The following is a 20,116-nucleotide window of genomic DNA, read 5'->3' as shown; positions in this document are numbered from 1 at the left end:
AGAAAGGAGGCTGTCTGGGATGGAGGAAGAGAAGAGCAAGGCTCATGCCAGAGAAGCTTGGGACCTAGGCAGAAGCAGAGGGCAAGATTAACTTGGGAGTTAGGTATGGTGCAAGGTTAAGGTTTGGGTTGAGTATAGGTTTAGATCTCGAAATAGAGTTCTTCTCTCCCCTTGGAAGTTTTTTTGTTTATGTATTTATATGTGTTTTGTTTGTTGAAATCGGCTCTTGCTGTGTACGAGGCTGCCTTCCAACTCTAGAGAATCCCCCTGTCTCTCTCCCAAGTGCCCAGATTACAAATGTGTGCCACTGTGAAGGGTCCAGGTTCACATATTCTCCCCCACCCCCCCGCCGCTCTCTCTCTTTCTTCTTGTGGGTGATGGTAGTCTTTTATGATAGGTCGTATCCCCCATGTTGGATCCCTTCCTCCTCACCCTCCACACCCTAAGTGCTAGGCATGTGCTCAGCAAGTCAGGCTGGGGCTGGTTTTTAACAGGCCAGTCCAGAACCTAACCATCAGAGGGGGACTCCCTAGTGAATTTGGGATGCTCCAAGGAACATACCCAACACCTGTAGAGACATATTGACTGTCCAACCTTTCTGGGTTTCCTGATGCCCACCAGTTAAATTGCCAGTTTGGGATATTGGTCTGTGTTGTGGTCACCTCTCTGGAAGGACCCCGCTGTTCAGGATTGATGTCCTTTTTTGCTCATAGACTTACCCACGCTATGCTGCCCCTCGGCACCGCCTCCGAGCACACAGTAGGCTGCCTCTCTTTTTGCCCTTATGTCCCCATAAAGCTGGCTGTAGAAGCCCCTTCCCGATTGGGACCACTCAGCTGTTCTGACTCACCTGTCTGGAGGACCAGGCTGCGACACTTTCAGCCTCCGCCCCCCTCACTGTCCCTGCCCATCCCCGGCCAGCGCTGCCAGTTAGGGTCCTGCAACTGCCCCAGGCGCGGAGCCGCGCAATTACCCTAATTACAGCCCGGCCTCGGCGGCGGTGGAGAGCGCGGCCACGCCGGCCTGAGAACGCCCCCGATCCCCGGCCAGAGCGTGGGAACCTCCGTGCCCTCCGCCTGGGGCGGCGGCGGCTGCAGCGTCGGGGACCCGCCCGCTGGGGAGGCCGCGAAGCGCGATAAGCCCGCCCCGCCGCTCCCTCCCGGCTAATGACTGGGCCTCTCTGGGAGCGCGGCCCCTTTCATCAGCAGGTCCCCAAGCGCCCCGTGCCCATTAACTCCCCAGCTCCCACACCTGGGTGGAGAGCAGCCGCGGGCCCGCAGCCCCAATTGCCAGGCGAAGCCGAGTGGCTACGCAGGCCAGGAGGTTCCCAGGAGAGATGCGGCGCCCTGCTGCCAGAATGCATCCCACATCCGCTCAGCTCCTTGCTCACCAACTCCTCCATTCACACGCCCACTCATTCATTTATTCACTAAACAAACGTTTTCTGCGTCCCTTCTAACGATTGTTTCCTCTTTTGTAAATGGGAATAATAACGTTATCATAAGAGTTCAGGTGGTATGGGAGAGATGAGGGAAAACACTGAATACCTTTTTGTAATCTACCCATTCCAACTGCACCCTAGTTCGCTCGGCACACCAATCCTAGATAAGGTAGCATCCACTTTATAGACTCCAGAGAAGTGACGGGATTAGTCAAGGTCACACAATGCAGGTGTGTCACTACCGCACCGCACAGTTAGAGTGCAGTTGATGCCCAGGACCCCAGACGAAAAAACTACAGCAGCTGGCGTTTCAGGGACACGTGGGTAAGTGCCGTCTGCACATTGTCCTCTTTAATCCTTGCCACACAACCAGAATGGCTGAAATACAGTTTGAATCCAATCACTCAGGGCCGCTGAGGTTCATTGTTGTGTGATGGGCATGAAGCAGCCCCCACCTCCCTATTTGGTGTCCTTGCCAGTCTCAAGTCAAGAACATTGATTCACTTAGCATCTTCTCACTCCAGGGACCTCCCCCCCCCCACACACACACAAACCATCCGCAACCTCAAAACACACAGGAAACAAACAGGGCTTATGGTGACAGGCCCGAGATCCCAGCTGCTGGGGAGGCTTGAAAGAAGTGAGTTCAAGGTCAGCCTGGACGAATTCATGGGACCCTGTCGCAAAAGAAAAAATTGAAGGCTGGGAATGACATCTCAATGGTATGGAGCTTGCTTAACATGCCCAACAAGGCCCTGGCCTGACCTCGAATTTTGTAAAACAAACAAACAGCTGGGGTGGGAGGGGGGTATCAGGCAGTCAGCTTCCAAAGATTTGGTACCACAGACAGACAAGAGACATGTAAGTTCAACCTGGATGCAAAAACTCTCTGGGCCTCAGTGCCTCCTCTATAAAGGGGCCCAGTGGTCCCCGAGCTGGGTAGTTTTATATCAGCTTGACACAAGCTAAAGTCATCTGAGAGGAGGAAACCTCAGTTAAGAAAAATGCCTCCATAAGATCAGGCTGTAGGCAAGCCTGTAGGGCATTTTCTTAATTAGTGATTGATGGGAGAGGGTCCAGTCCCTCATGGGTGGTACCACCCTGGGCTGGTGGTCCTGGGTTTTATAAGAAAGCAGGCTGAACAAGCCATAAAGAGCAAACCAAGATCTCCTGAGAAATTGGGAGCATGGGGACCATGGGAGAGGGTAGGAGGGGAGGGGAGAGGAAAGGAGGGGAGCAGAGAAAAATATATAATTCAATAAAAACAATTTTTAAAAAAAGAAAGAAAGAAAGCAGACTGAGCAAGCCAAGTAAGCAGCACTCCTCCATGGCCTCTGTTTCAACTCCTGCCTCTGGGTTCCTGCCCTGTTTGAGTTCCTGTTCTTTCTTCAGTGATGAGCAGCAATGTGGAAATATAAGCCAAATAAACCCTCTTCTCCCCGCCCCCCAAACAGCAAGCCTCCATGGTCTCTGTATCAGCCCCTGCTTCCAGGTTCCTGCCCTATTTGAGTTCCCGTCCTGACTAGCTTCAATGATGAACAGTGACCAGGAAGTTTAAGTCATATAAACCCTGTTCTCCTCAAGGTGCTGTGGCCATGGTGTTTATCACAGCACTGTTAACCCTAAGACCATCCCCATTGGCCAATATCACAGCAATGATAACCCTAAGACCATCCCCATCAGACTCCCTTGACACACTCTTGCTCATTTGTTGTTATTTAGTTCACCAATTTCATTCATTTATTATTTCTTTACATTCTAAGGATTTATTAATTTTATTATTTTGTTAAATGGTGTTTTACCTACATAGAGGTCAGAAGAGGGCATTCAATCCCCTGCAACTAACTAGAGTTACAGATGGAGGTGAGCTGCCATGTGGGTGCTGGGAGTCCAACCCAGGTCCTCTGCAAGAGCAACTAGTGCTTTTAACTGCTGAACCATTTATTTCTTAACTGTCAGCTAATGAATTCAGTTGCTCGGGTCCAAGTAACCGGCCATGAGGCTTACCCAGCACTGAGGGACCCAGGATGGAGGACTTGGAATTCTGAAATCAACATTACTAAGCATATTAGCATAGCTGATTGTCCGACCTGTACCAGGCACTGGAGATTTGAGCTACATCAGAACCTGGCCCAGTCCCCCTGGGCACTAACTGCAAAGGCTCCTGACTACAGTGAGGTGTGCGCTGTGCTTGCTGTGGGCCCTGGGGAGCGGGGAGGGAGAGGTCCTGACCATATGGGGTGCTTGCCCAGCCCTCTGGCTCCAGGCCCAGGCAAGCATACCAGGCTGGTGCTACCTATTGCCTGGCTGGGAAGGTCAAGGCTGCAGGCTTTTCACAGCTGCCCAGAAGCAGAGTGCTAAGGACCACCTGGAGCTGCCCAGTCTCCCTGGGACTGTCATCAAGACATGTGCCTCTGGGAGCATCCTTCATCCTTATCTAGAGTGTGAGTGAACAGATGAGAGAGAGAGAGAGAGAGAGAGAGAGACAGAGAGACAGAGATAGAGAGAGACAGACACAGAGAGAGAGACAGAGAGAGAGAGAGAGAGAGAGAGAGAGAGAGAGAGAGAGAGAGAGAGAGAGAGAGAATGTGACTGGGTGAGTTCCAGGCCCATGGAGTGGTGGCCTCTGGTGCAGGAGGCCTTTCCAGGAACTCCAGGGAAGGGGAGCCACCCCAACTCCTAAGCACAACAGTGACAGCCAAGGACTTGGTCATTGCTGGGTTCTTGGCAATGGCCACATGAGGACATGTCAACAAGCACCTAGAAAGACCAGCCTTTGAAATCAGATCAAATGGGCCCTCAACCCAGAAGGTCACCAAAATTCTCCAGCTTTCATTTCCTTCTCTGCCGAATATAGACACCATTGCCTACCTCCCACTTCCAGGAAAGGAGCGAGAGCCTACAGATGAGGGGACAAACCAGGTACTTAAGACACCTTTTCCTCTGCCTTTGGTGCCCCAGCTGGACCAGCCTCGGCAATGTTCCCTTCACCTACTTTCCTTGCTCTCTTCCATGTATCTAGCCAAGGCTTGCTGAGAACATGGTAGGCACTGGTCTCCTTAGGAACTGCCATGCTTCCCCAGGCATGGTGGGCTACTTCTTGCTCAGGAAATACAAGCACAGCCCAGCTTCTCAGGACCTCCATCTTTTATCTTTGGACCTATAGCTCCCAAGTGGAGGCTAGCTCATTACAGGCAGCAACAGCCGTGAAAACAGGAGTGCATCAAAGTGGGCAGGGGGAGTAGCGGGGGTGGGTTGTGGGGAGACGGAGGTAATCAGTCCCTCTCCAGTCAGGTCTAGAGAATCTCTCCAAAATTTCCTGACAACTCTGCCCAGGCAGTGGCATCCTCTCAAAGGAGAAAGTGACAGAGGAGAGGGTAGAAGCCAGCTAGAATCGGGTTTGCCTCTTCCCACTGCCTCTAGCCACTCCCCAGGAGGAAGAAACTCTGAGACTTCTGGATCTTCAGAGCCAGAATCCATGCTCTAAAAACCTCTCTGCTCAGTATGGCTGGCAGTTGCTCACCCCGTGTTGTGAATGAGCGTTTGACAGGAGAATCAAAACTGTAGCACAGTGGGTCTGGAGAGATGGCTCCCTGGGAGAAAAGGTGATTGCTACCAAGCTTGACAACCGGAGTTCAATCTCTGGGACCTGCATGGTGGAAGGTGAAAACCAAGACTCAGGAGTTGTCCTCTGACCTCCACACATGCACACATACACATGAGTGTGCACACACACACAATTAAATAAATGTTGGTAAAAACTGTGGTTTAAGTACCAAACACTCAACTGCTCTCAAGATGTGTTACAAAAACCCACCATAGCTTTGTATACTGAGGCCAGAATGTGGCTGAACGGGAGAGTGCTTGCCTAGCATGCACAAGGTCCTGGGTTCAGTCACCAGTACCACACTTTTATTATTTTTACATTAATTACATATTATAATGATGTTATTTTGGATGGAAAGGGTTAAACTAAACATACCAATGAAATGAAATCTATTCCACTCATTTCTCTTTTCCTCTTAAAATGTGGCTACCAGTAGGGTGTCATTGCTTAGCTGGCTAAAGCACATGCCTAGCAAGATGTGGCCATGTGAGCATCTCCTGTTGCATGAATGACTCACATCTAGACAGGTTAAATAGCTAGGAGTCATCTAGCTGAGGCAAGACTTCCTCCCTGGTCACCAGGAACCCTGGGATATGGAGGCTTGCTCTCTTCCTAAGAGGGGTACACCAGACCTTGGCACCTTGTGAGAAAGTGCCATTTCCTTCCCCAAAATAATTTCACCCCACTTTTCCTTATTCCCTTCAAGGTGCTATTGATCAGAGCATGACCGATAGAAACCATTTCCATTGCCACTCTTCTATCACGAAACTGATCAAGATGTACCTGGGAAATCCTTTTTAAGGGTGGCCCTCATCAGACTCAGAACCATGCTGCCCATAGGCGCCTTAGTGGCCCCTTACTGTGTTGTGGAATATTAGTTGGAGATGTGTTACATTTGTTTATGCTGTGGAACATTTGTTTAATGATGCAAAGATGTGTTGCATTCTTTTATGTTGTATTTGTTTAACTCTGTGAAGCTGTGTTGCTTTGCCTATCTAAAACACCTGTTTGATCTAATAAAGATCTGAACAACCAATAGCTAGGCAGGAGAGAGGGCTAGGTGAGGCTGCCAGGCAGAGAGAATAAATAGAGGAGAAATCTGAAAAGAGGAGCTGGGAGCAAAAAAAGGAGGAGAGGAAGACATCAGGGTCCAGCTGCACAGCCACACAGCCACCCACAGAATAAGAAGGAAAGACACACAGAATAAAGAAAGGTAAAAAGTCCAGAAGCAAAACAAAAACATTAAAGAGAAACATTAAAGAGAAATGGGATAATTTAAGCTAAAAAAAAGCTGTATAGAAACAAGCCAAACTAAGGCTGGACATTCATAAGTAAGAATAAGTCTCTGTATTTATTTGGCAGGCCCTCAAAGAGTTAAAAAAAAAAACAACAACTACATTACTGTCCAATCCTGTTCGCCTTCATAGTCTAAGCCCGGCGAGGGGAGCAGGACTCAAACCACATGGAGTCCCTGTCTACCTCCAGGGCTGCCCTGAGCTGGACATTCAAGAGAGCACAGGATTCTCCCTCTGGGAATTGGCACATCTGTGGAAGAAGCAGTCATGGTCTCACCAACAAGACAACTAGAGGTGATCACACACTCCCTTTCTTCTGGGTAAGAACGGGTCCTCGGGGAGATGGGGCAGAGAGATAGGGTGCCGTTTCTCCCCACCCCACACTCACCAGCATCTCTCCCCACTCTCTGAGAAAAAAAAAAAAAATCAAGCTTGGGCCGCATAGTTACCAGCATAACCCGAGGAAAACTACAACCGAGGGTGACAATCACGGTCAGCCAGTGACAGGCTGGGTGACCTTGAATATCCACCTCCCTGACTGGTGAAATTCCTTCCACTGAATTGAAACCATTCCTGGTAATGTCCACCCATTGTTCCCAGATCCTTCCACACCTTCCAATGTTGTCACCACGTGACAGACAGAGAGCTGAATGCAGTTTAAGAACTCCTAGGCTCTCCCCATCTCTGGGCTAGCGTTCAGTTCTTTCTGTGGAGCGCCTCCACCTTGCCCAGCCCTCAGCCCTTTGGATCTTTCCAGAAAACTATACGAGAGAAAAGTGGAGTAACATGGTTATTAGGAGTGTGGGCTCTGGAGTTAGGCAGCCTTGCTAAGTGTCCTAGCTGCAGTTCCTTCTGGCTGTGTGATCTTGGGGAAGTTGCTTCAGCTCTCTGTGCCTCAGTTTTCTTTTTCTTTTTCTTTTATTTTTCTTTTTTTTTTTTTTTTTTTTTTTTTTTTTTGGTTTTTCGAGACAGGGTTTCTCTGCAGCTTTAGAGCCTGTCCTGGAGCTAGCTCTTGTAGACCAGGCTGGTCTCGAATTCACAGAGATCCGCCTGCCTCTGCCTCCCGAGTGCTGGGATTAAAGGCGTGCGCCACCACCGCCCGGCTTCTCAGTTTTCTTAAGAAGAGGGGATAACAGCTCTGATTGGCCTGTTGTATTATGAGGCTAAAGTCAGTTAGCATACATTAAGCTCCAGCTAGGCACAGAGCCTGTCCTGTGCCACCTGGCTCCTGTGTCTTCTCATCACTGGCCTATGTCACCTGGTTACTTTTCTGACGAGGTTATTGGCTTAAGTTGAGCCAAGCGTTTCTTCCAAAACTGTCTTAGACATAATATATAAAGAAAGAAGTTGAGTTTTTGTCATTAGCTGTTGTTGCAAGGTACAAAAACCAATGTTTTCTACAGTGTGCAGATGGTCTGCAAAGACAAGAGACACATAAAAAACACCTGGTTCTACCTGTCCCTGAGGGCTATCTCCTTCCTGGCCTGAGTTAGTTATCTTTCTCACTACTGTAAATAACGAAAAGCAAAGAACAAAGAACAAAAAAACAAAAAACCGAAACAACAACAAAAACCTGGCAGAAGCAACTAAAAGAAGGGATTAGACCCAGTGACTACATATTTAATCCATACAGACAGCCCATGGGCACTCCTTCCAATTTTCCTCTCTTTCCTGTATGTCTAAAGGTTTTTAAGTTGGTTGCCCACCCCCTGCATCCCTGGACTTTGCACTGATGAATTCAAACAACCACAGACCAAAAGTATTCACCCCGAAATTGTGTCTGTGCTAAACACATAGAGAAACTTCCTGTCAATATTCCCTAAACAAGACAGCATATAACAACTACTTAGATGTTGTTTATACTGTCTTAGGTGTGTAAGTCACCTAGAGATGACTCAAATGACTTAATGGTATAAGTTATTGACTTATTGCTCTCAGTTATTTGCACCATCTTACTTAAGGGCACTGAGAACCTATGTATGTGTGACAACATGTGCTTTCATGGTATAATGTTTTCACATACCATCATACAAAGAGTGCCCAAACAAACCTATCATCATAAGAAATGAACTGGTGAGAACACATGCCATAAATTCCCAGCAGAATTCTAAAGACTCAATTTGACTTCTGCCTTCACTGTGGGCATTCGGTTCCCTGTCCTCTCCTTTGTCTCACTTTTCCACGGGTCACAAACTTGTGGGCCCGATGGGACACCACAGTGACCCTGGATTCAGTAGCTTCCTCTTCCTCTTGACACCCAGCATGCTCCCTGCCTCACATGCTCATGGCCTGACCCTCGCTCACCTGTTTGATTGCTGACTTGGTCTCTGCAGCCTCCAACCCCTGAGCCTACCTTAGCACTTCCAATCCACCAATTTCTTCCCTCCCAAGCCCGTCTGCACACGATGATCCTTGACCCAGAACATATTCCTCTGTTCTTGGTAGAACTGGTTCCTATTCTCCTTCAGAATTCAGCACAAGATCACTGTAGTGGTTAGTTACTATTCTATGGCTGTGAAAAAAACCCATGACCAAAGAGACTTGCAAAATGAAGTGTTTAATTTGGCTTGTGGTTTCAGAAGGTTAGAGTAAAGTAGAGGCAAGTAGGATCAGCTGAGAGCTTACATCTTAAACCAAGAACAGAAGGCAGAAAGAGCAAACTCAGAAGGAATCTATCCCCAGTGACACACCTCCTCCAACAAGGCCACACCTCCTCATCCTTCCTAAACCATTCATTCACAGGGGACCAACCATTCAAACATGTGACCATTTGGAAGCCATTCCCACCACAGCCACTTGTGAAGAGGGCTTCCTCCAATCTTTCTTTCTCTCTCTCTCTCTCTCTCTCTCTTTCTCTCTCTCTCTCTCTCTCTCTCTCTCTCTCTCTCTCTCTCTCTCTCTCTCTCTCTCTCTCTCTCTCTCTCTCTCTCTCTCTCTCTCTCTCCTCTCTCTCTTCTTTTGCCTCCATTGTTTTAGACAGGATCTTTCTTATGAAGTCCAGGCAGTCCTTGACCTCAAACTCAAATGTGAATTTCTGATCCTCCTGCCCTTACCTTCAAATGCTGGAATTACAAGTGTGTACCACCAGCACACCCTGTTCCTGCAATGCTGGATATTGTCACTTAGTTGTGTGTTCCATTGCAGTAGGGAGTGGTTGGCATTTGGCAGGAGTTCAGGATGCATCTTTGAGTGGATGAATGAATAAGTGAGTGGATGAGTCTGTTGTCATGCCTTAGCAATTCTCACACCCAACCCATCCTATTGTCTGCAAGAGAGGCCATTCCAGTGGGAGCACCCTCCTGTACTCAGAACCCTCTTGGGGCCCGTCTTTCCCTAAGGAGTCAGGGTGGCCATCACTTGCATAGGTGAATAAGTGTGGGAAAGAAGTTAGAAGACCCGGGCTCAAGTCCCACCCTTGAGCCCTTGCTAGCTGGACAATGGCTCTCTGACACTCAGTTCTTTTCTGTGAAGTGGGTGAAACTGTCCTGCCTTTCTCCTTCCTGGGCTGCTGTGAGAAGCCCAGAAAGCTGGCGTGGGTGATTTTTGGCATCACAGGCATTCATCTTTCAGGCCTGTTCTGCCCCCTAAACAGAAATGCCCGTGATTTTAGCCTGGCCTGGGTACCTGGTGTTTCCCGAAGCTTGCCCTGTACAGTCACAGCTTCTCTGTGCCCTTGAATGACAAAGCCCACTTCCCCGTCTCAGCCTGACATTTGTGATGCTTTGCCCTTCGCGTGCCTTACCCGACACCACACATACTGTTTAGCGCAGATGAGACCTTGCTGGCAGTGAGACCTCATAGTCAGGGAGAGCCCTCTACCTTCCAAAGAACCTTGGGCTTCTACAGAAGTTCCTGGGAGCACAGAGGGTGCAGGTTCCCACTAGATTCCACACTGCTAACATGGGCCCAGACTCTTCTCTGTACTAGCTTTCTCATCTGAGATGGGGGTAACAGCACCTTCCTCGTGGGACTGTAGCGAACATTAAATGATCTGACATCTGTAAAGAGCTTCAGAGGGCTGGAGAAATGGCTAAATAGTTAAGAGCACTGACTGCTCTTCCAGAGAGCCGGGATTCAGTTCCCAGCACCCACATGGCAGCTCACCACTGCCTGTAACTCCAGTTCCAGGAGATCTGACACCTTCACACGCATACAGCAAAATACCAATGCACATAAATAAAAATAAATAAAATTTAAAAAGAGCTCAGAGCAGTGTCTGGAGCATGGTAAGTACAACTCCATAAGCACTAGCTGTCATTATTGCTGTATAAAAACCAGCTGTCCTCAGGTCTGAAAGATAGCTGCCCCTGCTCTGGGCATCACATCTCCCTCCCCAGCCGGAGAAGAGGAACCGCAAAAGGTGTGAGCGCTGGCTGAAGCCAAGCAGGGTTTGTGGGAGGCTCTGTTTCCCAGATAAGGGGAAAGTCGCATAACATTGAAGTGAGTCATGTTGAAGAAAACAGTTCCATGGCATTTAACACAGTCACCCTGCTCTGCAGCCAACATCCACATCAAACCAGCAAAACATTTTACCATGCTAAAAGAAACCCTCATTCCCACCAGCTACTCCCATTCTTCCTGCCCCTGACAACTGTAAATCAGTGTTGGGCCTCTATGGATTTATTACTTCTGGATAATTCCATCTATTTTTAAAGAGCCTTTAGGTTGCTTAGGTGGGCTTCTGTGCTCATACCTCATTGCCCAGTAGTGTGTCTCTTTTTTCAGCTGAGCATATTGCTGCCTGTACAAAACCAACTTTATTTTTTTAATGTAGAATCTCACTATGTAGCCCAGGCTGGCCTGACTCTTGAACTCTTGGTCCTCCTGCCTCAGCCTTCTGAGAGCTGAAGCTCAGGCTCACAGGTGTGAGTCACTATGCCAGGTTAATTTTTCTCATTCTACATTTGAAAACTCAGAGTACTTACAACCATGTTTTATTCATTTAAAGACAGACAGATTCATTTTTACAGAATTTTTTTGGGGGATAAGATCTTATATTGGCAATATTTCATATTTAATAAAATGTCTGACACTCTTTTAGATGCCTAAATGAAAAGGTTATTTCCCTGACTTTGTGTGGCTGTCATGCATATGGTGGAGTTATAAACAATAAACAAGTGAATTGTGTAGTGTGTTCAGATATAATGATTAAAAAATAAAAAAAAATTGGGTGGGGTTATGGTGCACACCTTTTATTTCAGCGCTTGGGAGGCAGAGACAGGTGGACATCTGAGTTCAAATCTGACCTGATCTATAAAGCAAGTTCCAGGAGAGCCAAGGCTACACAGAGAAATTCTGTCTCAAAAAACCAAAATAATAATAATAATAATAATCATAATCATAATAATAATAATCAGAGTAAGGTGAGTCCCATTCCAGAAATGAAACAAAGACAGGCTGCCTCATTAATATAATAGTTTTCTTGCCATTTAGCACATCGCCTCAACACTTAGCAATTTAAAACATGCACATTTGGTACCTCTGTTACTAGGAGACAGGAATCCATAAGTCACCTGAATCCGGGTCTCTATGAGGCTGCAAACAGGATACAGGGCTGAAGACATTTAAAAGGTTTTTTTTGTTTGTTTTTTGGGTTTTTTTTTTTTTTTGAGACAGGGTTTCCCTGTAGTTTCTAGAGCCTGTCCAGGAACTAGCTCTTGTAGACCAGGCTGGCCTCGAACTCACAAAGATCCGCCTGCCTCTGCCTCCCGAGTGCTGGGATTAAAGGCGTGTGCCACCACCGCCCGGCAAGACATTTAAAAGTTTGATCGGACCTGGGGGTTCCCATCCATGATGGCTGACAAATCCAAAGGCTGGTGAAAGTCTGTAGCACCATGGTTCCACATCCTGTAGGCCTTTCCACGGCTGCTTAAGGGTTTCCACACCACACCAGCTCACTTCCCCCAGAACACAGGATTGTTTCAAGAAAAAGCCAAAGCCAGATGTGGAAGCACACACCTGCAATCCCTGTACTTGGTAGGCAATGACACAAGGATTGGGATTTGAAGGCCATCCTCAGCTACACAGCAAGGTTAGGACTAACCATGGAGGCTACAAGAGATCCCATCTCAAGAAGGAGGAAGACGAATAGGAGAAGAAAGAGGAAGAGGAGGAGGAGGAGGAGGAGGAGGAGAAGGAATAAAAGGAGAAGAATAAGAAGAAATGAGCACTCCACACCATCCTTCATGCCTTAAAGTTAGATGATCTCTACCAGCTCTGCCCTGCTTGTGAGAAGTGAGTCTTGCCATCTCTCCCATGTTCAGGGAGAGGGGAATTGAAGACAGGAATGTCCAAGAACTTGTGGACACATTAGAACACCACTACAATTACCTAGGGTAAGAGAAAGGTGATGTCTGGGTGAAGACTGAGTGGGTGAGGACATTGGCCAAGCTGACCTAGGGGAGGAGACAGCACTCCAGGCAGAGCAAGTGTGGTGGGTTGAATGAAAATGGCTCCCACTAGGCCCACAGGAAGTGGTACAACTAGGAGGTGTGCCTTGTTGGAGGAAGCGTGTCACTGGAGGCGGGCTCTGAGGTCTCTGATGCTCAGGTTAGGCCCAGTGTCTCACTCTTCCCTCATGGTGCCAGTGTGCATGCAGTAGAACTCTCAGGTATCTCTCCAGCACCATGTCTGCCTGAGTGCCACCATGCTCCCTGCCATGACGATTGTCTTAGTGAGGGTTTCTATTGCTGTGAAGAGTTACCATGATCATGGCAACTCTTATAAAGGAAAACATTTAACTGATGGCTTACAGAGCAGAGTTTCAGTCCATTATCATCATGATGGGACATGGTGTGCTGGCAGACACGGTGCTGGAGAGGTAGCTGAGAGTTCTACATCTTGCATAGGCACCAGGAAGTGAACTGAGACACTGGGTGTATCTTGAGCATATGAGACCTCAAAGCACACCCCCCCACACACACACATATAGCAACACACTTCCTCCAATAAGGTCATATCTACTCCAACAAAGTCATACCTCTCAATAGTTCCATCCCCTCTGAGCTTTGGGGGATTTATTACATTCAAACTGCCACAACAATAACGGGCTGAACCTCTGAAACTGTAAGCCAGCCCCAATTAAATGTTTCCTTATAAGAGCTGTCACGATTATGGTGTCTCTTCACAGCAATAGAAACGCTAACTAAGACAGCAAGCCATCAGAACTGTGAAATCAGATCTTCAGGCATGCTGGCAACAAAGAGAAAGAGAGTGGCCCTGGGAGACAACAGGGTGGGCAGGGGACACCACACTCCCTCCTCCATCAATAGCTGAGTGATGTCAATGGTCGAGTCTCTTTCCTCCTCTGTGAAATGGTAGCATGGGTTGACTATCTAACATGCTTGGGATCAGAAACTCTTCAGATTTGGAAGTTTATTGAATTTTGGGCTTTTTGCATAGACTTGAGCATCTTTAATTTAAAATTTTAAAAGTTGGGACTGGAGAAATTGCCCAGTGGTTAAGAGATTGTATTGCTCTTGCAGAGGATCTAGGTTCAATTCCCAGCACCCATGTGGTGCTTCATAACCATCATCTTTAACTTCAGATCCAGGGGCCTGGAGCCCTTTTCTGACCTCCAAGGGCACCAGGCACGCAGACATAGTGACCCGAGACTTCAGATTCTCACAGAAAAAATGCTGAGGGTGATAGCACAAGCCTGTAATCCCAGACCTGGGGAGGCAGAGACTGGGGAGCCTGTAATCCCAGACCTGGGGAGGCAGAGACTGGGGGTGCACTTCCTGGGCTCATTGGCCAGTCAGTCTAGCACAATCAGAGAGCTCCAGGTTCAGTGAGAAAACCTGTCTCAAAATAAGGAGAAAAGCAATTGAAGAAGACACTAAACATCCACCTCTGGCCTACACACACACACACACACACACACACACACACACACACACACACACACATCACACACATACACACATACATGTACACACACACCACACACATACACACACACACACACACACACACACATACACGAATCCAAAATGCTCTAAAATCTATAACTTGCTGGAAATGACATCACCATGGCTATCTGGTAGCTCCTCCCCCCCAGACACCACATGGCCAATAGCTTTTCCTCTTTCCTTTTTTTCCTTCATTTCCTCTTTAGTTTTATTGAGACACTATAGCCCATGCTGATCTTGAACACTCAGCAATCCTTCTGCCTTAGCTTATGTGGGACGGGATTACAGCCACGAGCCATTCCTGACTCTTCCACCTCTGCTCCAACCTCACAGTCTCAGTGAGGCTTAGCTTCTCTCCTGCTGACTCCCCTAGAATCTGCAACCTGCAGCTCCTCTCCTGTACCCTGTTTCCCCTTAGTTCTCTCTATTCCCATGCCACCCATCACTTTCCACCATGTAGGGCCTCATTTGACTTATTTTGTTGTTTACTATATGTCTCCAAGTATCTAATATGTTTGCGTGCATGGATGTGCTGTATATGTGCATCTGTGTTTAAGTGTGTGCTCATGTGTGTATGTGATGCATGTAGAAGTCAGAGGGTAAAATCTGGTGTCTCCTATCATTCTCCACTTTATTTTTTATATGCATTTATTTATTTCCCAACATAAGACGTTGCTCTCAGCTTTTTCTGTAGGTGCTGAGAATCCAAGCTCAAGCCTCCAAGTCTGCATAGCAAGCACTTCCCTAATGAGTTGTTATGCCCCCCAGCTCCATCATTTAATGCACCAAATACATGTGCAGTTAGATTTGGGCCACAATGTCTGCAGCTTCCACCAGATTCTCAGAATTTTTTTCTGACCTTGAAAATGTGAAAGTTACAAATTGATTAATGTCTGATATAGGGTCTTATATATTAATGTCCAATATAGTGTTGGCTTTTGATATTTGTTTATCAAATTAAAGAACTTTAAAGAAGACTTCTTTGGAATTTGTGTGTGTGTGTGTGTGTGTGTGTGTGTGTGATGGGACCCACAAAAGTGAAAAGAGGGCATTGGATGATCCAGAGCTGGAATTAGTTGTACAGTTCCTAGTGTGGACAGTGGGAAGTGACCTAAATCATCTGGAGGATCAGCAAGCTCTCCTCAGTGCTGAGCCGTTTCTCCAGCTCCAAGTTAAAGAACTCTCTAAAGAGCCGGGCGGTGGTGGCACACGCCTTTAATCCCAGCACTCGGGAGGCAGAGGCAGGCGGATCTCTGAGTTCGAGGCCAGCCTGGTCTAGAAGAGCTAGTTCCAGGACAGGCTCTAGAAACTACAGGGAAACCCTGTCTCGAAAAACCAAAAAAAAAAAAAAAAAAAAAAAACTCTCTAAAGGATTAATTCACACACACTCTTTGTTAAGGGAAACTGTCTCGTGATGCACCAGTGTCCTTAGACCAACTATGCCAGGATGATTTTTTTTCACAGATAGTCTCATGATTCAAAACCACCCACAGTTCAAGCACGAGGAAAGCAGAGGCACAGGAGCAATGTCAAGGCCCTGGGTTGCATAGCAAGTCCTTGTCTAAAATAAATAAATAGCAAACAAATGAACTCTTCAGTGACAGAGTCAGAAGGTTAGGGCTCCCTCTAACCATGCACACCTCCAGATGAGACAGAAGTCCAGTCAGGGTTAGGAATCTCTGTGTGGAGCCTTATTCAGAGAGAAAAAGATAGCCCGGGGCGTTCATTACACCAGGCTGGGAAAGGGGGAAGATTCGTGACCCTCCCACATTCTCTTGGGCACTCCAGCAAGGACCGTCAGCAGAAAGCCGAGGCCCTGTGAAATCCCTGGACGTCCGCCACCCCCGCCCATCAGTCAAGGGTCACATGCCTGCTGGTGGCAGACTATGATTAGAACTTGGGCCCCTCTGAACTTCTTGGCTAAGCTTCTCCCCTCTACACCAGCTAGATAAACCACAGTTCCAGGAAGTCCAGAGGCTGCTGCAGGGGGAGGGGAGCCATGAGAGGAAAAAAAACCAACGTGTGGAAGTCAAGGTTCAAGGAACCTGTCTCCTGGCCTGCCTGTGGCTCAAAGAGTGTAATACGCTTTTTAAGAAATTGCTTCGGACTCCTGCACAGCCACTTTTACTTTGGGTGCCTCCGTGTCCTTATCTGCAAAAGAGGGCTAAAGTTCATACCCTGCTTCCAGAAAGATGCTTGTAGAATGTAAAGCTCTCTAGAAATCCAAGTTAGGATTATTGTAATCCAAAGAAGGTGTGAAAATCCCCCGCCGGAAGATCTTTAGAGATAACCCTATATCCAGCCTTTAGCTCAGTTGAGGAACATTTGCATATGTATGTGCCAGGCATTACAGGAGGGCTCCGTACACACACACACACACACACACACAGCTAACCCGCGCCATAAGTGCGTGTGGTCTCTGCCGCTCTTGCCAGCATCCTACAGAGGAAGAAGCCGCAGCCTGGTGAATGAGCTGCAATTCACGCCACCGTTCGCTCACTCATTCCACTTTTACAGAAAGCCAGCTCTGGACCAGGCTGTGGGCCAAGTGCTGAGGGTGAGAACATGAACAAGTCCTTCAGGAGGCATGCCCATAAATTACTGTAATAACAACTCGGGACATGCTTCAACAGACAGAGCAAAAAGAGAGTCAGAGAAGGAGCAACCGGCTCCCTGGGGATTGTGGGGACAGATTGCTGACCTCTCCGAACAACCCTGCTTCGCTGAAGTGCAATAGGCCTGGGTTTGAACCCTGAAGGCATTACTGTGTGTTTCCAGGAAATCTTCCATGTCTGAGCCTCAGTCTGGAAAATTAAGTTGAGTGAACCCCAAGATCCTGTAGCTCCAGGAACTTGTTCTCCCACTTTATTTTCTGGCAAATTTAAGCTACACCACATCCCCTGTTAGCCAGAACCTCGAAGGTCTGACCCAGCACCAGAGAAATTTCAACCACTCCCCCTCCCCATCCCAAAACTCGGGCAACCTGGGACTCCGCTGGAGGCCCAAAGGGCATTGCTCCAGTAGGGGCGGAGCCGAAGGTTTGTTAGAGGGACGCGCGACCCGCCCACAAGGGATTCATCCAACCAATAACAGGCAGGGGGCGTGGCGACCCCGCCTCTAGGTATAAGAAATCGCCAGTTCTGAGGCGCGGTACTCTTGTCGGCGGACCTAGACCTTAGGGTGTCTGGTTCTATTGCGGCCTGCAACCGCGGCGGTGGGATAGTGAAGGAGAGAGGAGATCCAGAGGACCCAGGTGAGAGTGGACGAATCTGATTCGGTCTTCTTTTGCCTGGCTGAGTTTCAGAGACGACACGGTGTCCCGGACTCCCGTCCAAGAGGATCCACTGGCCGGGACCCGGGGCGCGCACTGACCGTCCGCCCGCTGCCATGGCCGACCACCTGATGCTCGCCGAGGGCTACTGCTTGCTGCAGGTGTCGCCGCACGCCCACGGCGCCCACGCGCCCCGGACTCTACAGACATACGCAAGCCCCGGCCTGGACAGCGGTCTGCGGCCCCGGGGGGCTCCGCTGGGACCGCCGCCGCCACCCGGGACCCTGGCATACGGCTCCTTCGGATCGCCGTCCTCCTTCCAGCCCTTCCCCGTCGCTCAGTCGCCAGGTGCCGGTAGCGCGCACCTGCAGCCCGCTACCACCACGCCGCCCCCGGGTCGCATCCCTGTACCCTCGGGAGTCGCCGGAGGCCCCTCACCTCTGCAGCCAGCGCCCGGAGGCGCGTCCCCCCTGCCGCCGCCGCCTTCCCTGGGCTGCATGGACGCCGAGCTCATAGACGAGGAGGCGCTGAAGTCGCTGGAGCTCGAGCTCGGGCTGCACCGCGTGCGCGAACTGCCCGAGCTCTTCCTGGGCCAGAGCGAGTTTGACTGTTTGTCGGACCTGGGGTCGGCGCCACCCGCCGGCTCGGTGAGCTGCTGAGCGCGTCTGCCGAGACACGCGGGACTCTGCGAGCGGTGGCCCGGCCTGCACGCACCCTCCGTGAGGGTGGAGGCGCTGGGTTTACTCGCCCAGATGGCTCCAGCTAGGGCTGCCTGCCTTGCCTCGAGGCCCTGCCTCCTGCCGGGTGACAGTTGGGTCTTGCTTCTCTCACCCAAATCTCAGCGGTCAAAAGGAGGGGACTGACCAGTCTTTGGATTCCACGTCCTTGAATTCTGCGTACTCTTTCCCCGACCCCTCCCCCTAATCTGAGCCATTGCAGGCCTCTGCCTGACCTTCTTGTGCTGCCCACTAACTGGATTGGGTCTCCAGAGCCATCTCCCCCTGAACCCCCATCTTCCCTGGGCCTTTAGCCTGGGGGAGGGAAGGTTTTACACTTAACCCTTGCTGAGTGGAGCTCTCAGTAGCCTCTAAAATCAAAATAAAACTGGGTTGTTTTACAGTTTTGAGTTTCTACTTCCTTTTCATCTCCACTCTCAAGCACGAGTAACTTGCAAAAGCCCGAGGCTGGCAGCCCAAAGGACAGGAAACTCCATCGTTTCTTTTGAAAATGGCTTGAGAGTTGTGCAATTGTCATAACCTGAGCGGCCCAGGCCCCTGCCAGGCCAGCTGAGCGCTTAACCCACTGGACTTCCCAGCTGCTACAGCTCCAGGGACTGGAGGGCACCTGGAGATCCAGGCTCCTCTAGCCTTGGACAGAGACTCGCTCTCTTGTCAGGACACTGCCCCTTCCCGTTTCCTTGCAGGGAGTGGTGGTGGTCTTGGTCTTACTATCATGAGGGGGTGGCGGGAGCAGGGATTGAACCCAGAGCCTTACGGACTTTCGTCCGCGTGATGACTATAGATAGCATACTGTCACACTCTGAGTTAACTCAGTAAACTGTAGAGACGGTTATTCTGAAAACTGGTGCCCAAGGTCGGGGACAGACCTGGACACAGCTCCTTCTTGGAAGAGAGTTCTCCAGAAAACAGATGGAATAAGTTCAGCTGGTGGAGGTGGGTTCAGTTTCAGGGAGTGACATTTGATGTGATGGACCCTGTGAAATGGCAAACGTCTTAAGGAACAGGACAAGACCTTGAATAAAGGGAGGGCCACATACCAGTGCAAGGAATCTACCGGAAAGGCCAGCAGCATCTAGAACAGACAGGGAAGAACTAATGGTTCCTCCACAACTTTGTGTGGCCAGCTCAGTCCTCATTTCACAGGTCAGGGTGTGGGGTGCTAGCCCGAGCCTTCCAGTCAGATCTCCAGTGCACCCTCCCCGGCTGTGTGGGAGAAAGGCTGGAGATTAGGCTGAAGGCCAGGAGGAAGAGGCCTGGTCAGGCATGGTTCCCATAGGGCCAGGGCCAGGCAGTGGGGCGTTCTCTAAGAGACAGTAAATTCCAGGGACCTGAGAACAGTGCTACTGAACCCTCTGTCTCCGAGTGATTGGTCTTGGCTCTAGGGCCAAGTGCTTGTGCATATGACTTCAGCAGCTGTGAGTTATCCTGGGGTATACCGTGTGGACACCAGCTCTGAAACCAGCAACGTGAGCGAAGAGTGGGTGACAGGTAGCATCTGGCAGATGAATGAAGGTCTGCTCTTAGATCCCAGAGCCTTCTAGGACAGATGGAGGGAAAAAGGAAGAGATTCTGGCCAGGACTGGCCTGACCTTCGAGCTCAGAGTGGTTTGGGTTTGCTGTAGCATTGCCTAGGACCGGGGACCAAGATAGAAACCAAGGAATCGAATTAGGACAGGAAGGTTTGGCCCTGGGATGGGCACTTCCTTGACTGCCTTTTCTCTAGGCCTTGGTTTTTCCACCAGTGAAAAGAGGCTGAAAACCTTACCCTACTACTTTATAAGGCCATAACCGTCTCTGTGCAAGTGAGGAGCCCGTTCAGGAATGAGTTAATAAGCAGGTGGTAAACTCTCAA

General features: G+C 49.2%; 1 protein-coding gene across 1 annotated transcript; it reads left to right on the top strand.

Annotated features, from left to right (window-relative positions):
- Positions 1–17,423: 17,423 nt before the first annotated feature.
- Positions 17,424–18,643, top strand: Cited4 (Cbp/p300 interacting transactivator with Glu/Asp rich carboxy-terminal domain 4). The gene has a single exon (XM_038335135.1). It carries the CDS (start codon positions 17,641–17,643, stop codon positions 18,181–18,183), a length of 543 nt encoding a protein of 180 aa, XP_038191063.1. The 5' UTR covers positions 17,424–17,640; the 3' UTR covers positions 18,184–18,643.
- Positions 18,644–20,116: the final 1,473 nt, after the last annotated feature.

This window comes from Arvicola amphibius, chromosome 6 (genome assembly GCF_903992535.2).
Source record: "Arvicola amphibius chromosome 6, mArvAmp1.2, whole genome shotgun sequence".
Taxonomy (NCBI): domain Eukaryota; kingdom Metazoa; phylum Chordata; class Mammalia; order Rodentia; family Cricetidae; genus Arvicola; species Arvicola amphibius.
This window is presented reverse-complemented; position numbering and strand designations above follow the sequence as displayed.

Bases quoted from the DNA above. Each gene is read 5' to 3' on its own strand.
- Cited4 (XM_038335135.1), top strand. From the start codon at position 17,641: ATGGCCGACCACCTGATGCTCGCCGAGGGCTACTGCTTGCTGCAGGTG.